The following is a 6067-nucleotide window of genomic DNA, read 5'->3' as shown; positions in this document are numbered from 1 at the left end:
ATGACATACTGAGTTTTTTTTTACAATAAACATCTGTAGAGTAAAGTGGTTGCAACATCACCCACACAAACCGACTTTAAGTCTGAGGACACAATGAAAGGTTTTAATAGCCAGCGAGGCACAAGCAGCCATTTACACAAATCATTTACACCAAATGAGGCACAAAAGACAGTGGAGGTAATTAAGCAGCACCAAACAGTAGTACACACACAACGGATAGTGCTTTATAGAGCAACTTGACCAGAGTTCAGCTCGTTTATCACCTCCTAAAGTGGCTATAACTCACTTCCACACCCTGAAGATAATTACAGTAAATGGTTGAAGAGAGCATTATTAATACAGGAAGGCAGAATCAAGTTGGAGCTTCTTGACATGCACATATGTACAATATAAAAGTGAACAACAGGGCACAGTGAAGCTGTCTCACTGGTCCCTTCAGTCACACTTGGAAACCTAATGCAGTAGTTCTGTCCATATGCCTTCCTATGTGAGGCTATCATTTCTCTGTTTTTTAACCAAGGCTGTCAGAAAGTTGACTTAAAGGAACTGAGAAATTATAGCCCTGTGAAACAAGAACTGCTGTCAGAGCTGCTGCATTAGGTTCTTTAGGTTTAACTAAAGTAGTTCAGATGGTTTTAGCAATGTGACCGGACTTTGGTTTTTAAAATCTACAGTCTCATGATTACACAGTTCAGAACAATTTGATTTTAGTCAAAATGTGAAAACATTATCAGTAAACAACTACACCTACAGTAACACCAATAATCTGTGGCACTGATCAACAACCTTCAACTCTTTTTCTGAAGCAATGACTCCAGGGTCCAAGGTCACAGTCCTCCATTCTCCTCCAGCTTTTGAAACAATGCCAGGCTACGCAGTTGAGACTGTCTTTCTCCATCCTTCCACAGAATCAGTAGGTGGTCTGTTGAGCATGTGACCAAACCCTTCTCCTTGAAGCTGAGAAACATCTGACGGTGAAAAGGACACAATTAAAGCACCACTTAAAACAATTATGAGGGACAAGGGTTCGTTCTTTGTAAAACCGTACCTGCACTGCCCCTGAGTGTCCGATCAGATCACCAGTCAACTCCAGCATCCGGATGTTCGGGACATCCATGACCTTCTTTGATGGAGGTCCAGTCTGTTTGTTTGACCGTCCGAAAGTCCACATTCCAAAGAAACCTTTGGTTAAATAGAGCAAAAGACAAAATCATGTCACAAAGAACACAAACTGTTTGAGAAATGAGATATGTACATGTTTGTTTTCCAACGACCGTTAGATATTAGAGAGTCCATTATGTCTTTCTGTGTAATTAAGTGCATCACACCTGACGAGGCTGGTTCAGCGGGCAAAGGCAAGTCCTGGATCTCCCACATTCTCACGCTGCCATCCTCAGAACAGGATATCAGCTTGCTGAAGTGGAATCATTGGGACTACCGTTAAAATTAGCATATTTACTAAATCATGAGGCAAGTGCTAGCATAGGTTTTATAATGTGTGATACATAAAAGGGTGAGAAATTGAGCACTGTACTTGTCAGAGAGCAGCATGGTGTGTAAGACATTCGAGTCATGGGCAACCTTCCTGTAGGCCACCACTGTTTTGGTCAGAACACTGTACACATACAGGCCACTGCCCACAGCTGCAAGGATGAGCTACACAGCACACAGGAAGTAAAGATGTAACACATCACACTTACAAAGGTCTCACGATGCACATCCTTCATGCCATCTTTACCTTTCCATTGGTGGACAGATGCTGGATGGACATTTCGCTGGGTTTCGGGGCGCCCAGACGTATTTCAGCCTGGGCAGAAGACTGTGACTCCTCCCACAGGATGTGCTCATAAGACTGGATGCTCCAGTCAATAGAGTCCCATAAGATCAACTCGCCCGCATGGGAACCACTTGCGAAGAGCCCATCTGAGGTGTTTATATAAAGCCCACAATATTCAATTTAATATCACAAACAAACACAACATTTATTTTTACAGGTTCCTTGACAAAACTGACCAGTGACATTGATGAGAGCTCGAATCTGGTCATGGTGGTTGGACAAACACTGAATTTCAGCCACCGAGACAGAAGAATCAGTGGAAACCGTCACCCGATAGATCACTGCAAAGAAATCACCACTTAGTGCATCTTCTTCTAGTTGTGCACATCAAACATTGTCTCTTCTGAACAGTGTTATTTAATCTTACCAATTTCTTTATCCATCGCAGCTGCTATGCAGTTCTTGGGCAGCTCTATCAAAGCGCTTATTCCTGCAAACACAAGGACCAGATCAGCTGTATGTACAAAGATTGAACACAGTTTGGCAACAGCCTCTTGGTGTCTCTGCTCACCTGTGTCGCTGTGGTTCTGTCTGTGACACTGTAGCTGGAAGTCTTTGCTCCAAACACACAGTTCTTCCCCACCGGAGACCCACATACAAAGACGCTCCAGCACCAACAAACACTGAGAGACACACAGAGCTGAATCACACATATGAGCTATTTTCATTTCTGATATGATACTGCAAATTAACGCTGATGATTTATACCTGTCATAACAGCCTTTGATGTTAAACATTATAATTAGTACATTTTGTCTATGCACTACTTATTTGATTAAAAACAGTAAGAAAGATCAAAACATTCTGTGAATGTTCTTAAATACCAGCATCTTTAAATTTGGCAAACACTCATTGTTTTCTAGATCACTGTGTGTAACTGATTATTCTCCGTGCCCAAGAGCTAAGAGAGTTTGTGACTCTCTAACATGCATATTCATCAGAAAAGTTTCATAGGAGATAAGTAACCTTTACAGAGGACTGAAGATCTGAAATGGTCTGAACCCTGTTTCCTGTATCTGGGTCCCATAACTAACAAAAAACAATTAAGGAGAATGACATACAGTAACAATCAAAGCATTTGCTTTTTTATTTATGTATAAGGATACGCTCAGGCTTCTGTCTGAAGATGCTGTGATAAGCAAAGTATGAGATGTGTGTCCAGTGTTACAGGTGAAGGTTGTTATAGCTGTTATTTGCTGAGAATGGCCCCTCAGCTCCTGTAGCCGCTCACCAGTCTAACAGGGAACAAGAGATTCTGATTAGTGCAACATTGATGTGTGCAGACTCGCACAGCTGATTGCAACCTATTACCTCAATGTTCCAAATCAAGACAAGGCCATCGTCTCCTGCTGAGGCACATCTGAAAGGGTAACGGTGAGAGTTAATCTTCACAAGAAGACCTTTGTATGACCAAAACACTGCAGGTGCAGGTGTCATCTTCAGAAGGTGAACTAGTCCCTCTCAGACAGTCTCTATCCATGTGAGGAATCATTTCCCCCATGTCCATCTCTTTTTTAAAATCTTGTGTTCGGGGCTTACCCCCTTCACCTGCCCTTTCAAACTGCACCCCCCACACTCCATGTTCCTAAAATCAACACAGAGGATGAGCAGGTAAAAAAGAAAGAGATGAAATAAGAAAAGAGGAACTGTCAAGGATATATTTTTGGACTTCAAAAGCAATCTGAAGAGAATTTTCTGGCCTTTGCCCTCGATTCTAGTCCTGTGTACGAAGAGGATGAGACCCAGAGGAGGGGGTTATTACTGGGGTAGACCAGGCGTGACGCAAACCCCCACCACCTGACACACACACATACATTTAGTCAATAAGTTATAAATCCCAATCTGACCACTTATGGAAGCCCAGTCTACCATGCCAGTGTGCAGCATGCCACCACAAAACAGGACAGAGCAGGAGAACAGCCTTTGTGTGTGTGTGTGTGTGTGTGTGTGTGTGTGTGTGTGTGTGTGTGTGTGTATGGGCAGCCCTTAAAGACCTTAGTTATACTGTCCTGTGCACATGCAATCACACAGCAGTGATGATTGGGCTCTTGTCATGCTCTGTAAGTTTGCTCTAGGTGAGGATCTCCTGTCAATCACAGAGTCCAGCCAAGGGTATAGAGCAGAGAGGTTAGAAAGAAAGTGAAAAAGGGATGGGGAGGGGGTCGTGGTCTGCTTACCTGAAGTCATCAATCTGCACCAGAAATCGAACAATGTCAAAATGTCCTTTCAGCACCTGCAGCTCAGTGAACCAGTTTTTGGGCTGATCCTCTCCAATGCACAGCACAGAGCTTTTCTGCAGACATAAGAGAGAAAGTAGTGAGACACACAGACTGTGAGGGAGAGCAGCAGAGCAGAGAACAACTGATGGAAACACAAGTATTGTATATAAATACAGTTTTAAAGGGTTTCTACCTTTGTACTTCAGCTCCTTTAAACTTTTACACCAATACTTTACAGAGAAATATACTTCCTCCTGCACGACATTGGTCTGAGAGCTTTAGTTTCCTTTCGGTTTTATAAGTTTCAGTGCTGGATGAATAGATTGATTTGACATTTAGACTGTGAAATGTCAAAGAAAATGTGTTTAAAAAACCTTGATGAACTCCATCACATGCTGTATCTTAATGTACTTTGAAGCACTAACAGTACTGGACAATGACTTTACTTGAGGCCCCCTCAAATACAACTTTTTTTAGGTTTTTAAATTACTACTGGATTATTGGATTTACTTGGAATTTACTCATTGATTTGTAAAGTGACTTAAGTTGACTTCTGTTAAGAATTGCCGCTTTAGAAAAATAACTAATTGAATTGAAACCTTGAGAGAAAATTGAACAGTACTTAATAGAACAGTTGCATCTAGGCATATTTTGTACTGCTCGTTACCATGTAACGACTCCTGCCGTTACAGGTACCGTAACTCCCTGACGTTACCTCCACGGAGCCCTGGGCTTCCCGGCCACCGAGGATCCACCGAAGCATGTCTTCGTGTCTCAGCGGCTATCGTTAGCTAGCTGGAGGAACAGTCAGGTCGATTTAGCGATGTTCTTCTGTCCAAATACAAAGAGATCTGGTTTCAGATGTGCGTTAGCGAACCAAAAAGCAAAACGAACGCGCTAATTTCAGTAGCGTTAGCGTTTTCTTACCGGTCATTTGCGTAAACACAAACCAGAAACGACTTCCGCTCACTGCAATATCGCCCCGCTTATTTCTCCTACGCGACAGTTTTGTAACCATTTAGCTTTTTCTGGGCTTGTATTTTCCCAAACAGTGGACCGTAAATAGAGTGACATTTAAGGCACACATTAACAGTAATCAGCAGATCTGACCATAACAAACCATTCATGTGACTCAAACTACGGAAGCTTCTAACAGACAAACTTCATTCATGCCGATTAAAATGTTGTGTTTACGGTCTGTCGGTAGTTTATACGGTATACGCTCAAGGACAGTACAGCGGTTGCTTGTGACATTTTGAACATTAGGCATGTTTTAAATGCATAAATATATAAAATGTCAACTATTTGAACAATTAAAACAATTCCTGAACATAACTGGGGCATAAAGTGTCACCGTAGTCTTAAACTTGGTGCCATTCACCTTCTTTCAACTAGATGGCAGTATGCAACAATCCCATGAGATCGGAGGATGGTTCAATCCTTTATCAGCTAAAGAACAATGTTTGCCATTTGTTTCACCTTGTGTTTTAAATCTAAGTGGATCCTAATGGACACCATCAAATCACCTCTTTTATATTATTCTTTTTGCTACATTGTCTTGCATCCCCTTATTTGGCTCCGTCGTTACACATCTGCATTGATGCTGACCTGCTTTACCTCCATTTATTTTTCTTCTACCACACATTCTTCATCTCTTGATTCCCCCTCTGTTACAACACTGAGACACACACACCAGTCACACGGTCACACATCACCCTGGCTGTGTCTACTCCTGCTCCCCCGATTGAGACGACACGCAGTGTAGGGCCTGTGACCTTCATGGTGGCTCAGATCTGCGGCTGGCACTGATTTCTGATTTAGTGTCGATCCGCTGCGCTTGTCAGGGGCTGCAAGGTGCTTTCCATGCGGTAATAGAAAAGCTCAAGGGCAGCTAGAGAAAAGAGGAGGGTTAGGGAGAGGGATTGGTTGTGGTGGAGTGAATGGGTTTCAGGTGTGAGAGTGGGTGATGCTCTGTTTGTTAAACTAGCTGTTATCTATATACAGTAGTTAT

The 6067-nt window shown here is 42.5% G+C and overlaps 1 protein-coding gene across 3 annotated transcripts; it reads right to left on the bottom strand.

Moving 5' to 3' along the window:
- Positions 1-81: 81 nt before the first annotated feature.
- On the bottom strand, positions 82-5213 carry wdr41 (WD repeat domain 41). 3 transcript variants are annotated; one of them, XM_029168818.3, is made up of 14 exons: positions 4984-5213; positions 4772-4887; positions 4015-4130; positions 3149-3197; positions 2944-3072; positions 2804-2866; positions 2349-2460; positions 2205-2267; positions 2014-2118; positions 1739-1923; positions 1535-1656; positions 1329-1414; positions 1049-1182; positions 82-968 (listed from the first exon to the last, which is right to left on the bottom strand). In XM_029168818.3, the coding sequence occupies exons 2-14, from the start codon at positions 4817-4819 to the stop codon at positions 828-830; spliced, it is 1353 nt and encodes a 450-aa protein (XP_029024651.1). In that variant the 5' UTR covers positions 4820-4887; positions 4984-5213; the 3' UTR covers positions 82-827. The 3 variants fall into 3 exon arrangements, with proteins under 3 accessions (XP_029024651.1, XP_055369385.1, XP_055369384.1); XM_055513410.1 differs by having other exon boundaries at positions 2810-2866; XM_055513409.1 differs by having other exon boundaries at positions 4772-4884.
- Between the last annotated feature and the right edge of the window lie 854 nt (positions 5214-6067).

Source organism: Betta splendens, chromosome 12 (genome assembly GCF_900634795.4).
Source record: "Betta splendens chromosome 12, fBetSpl5.4, whole genome shotgun sequence".
Classification (NCBI taxonomy): Eukaryota; Metazoa; Chordata; class Actinopteri; order Anabantiformes; family Osphronemidae; genus Betta; species Betta splendens.
This window is presented reverse-complemented; position numbering and strand designations above follow the sequence as displayed.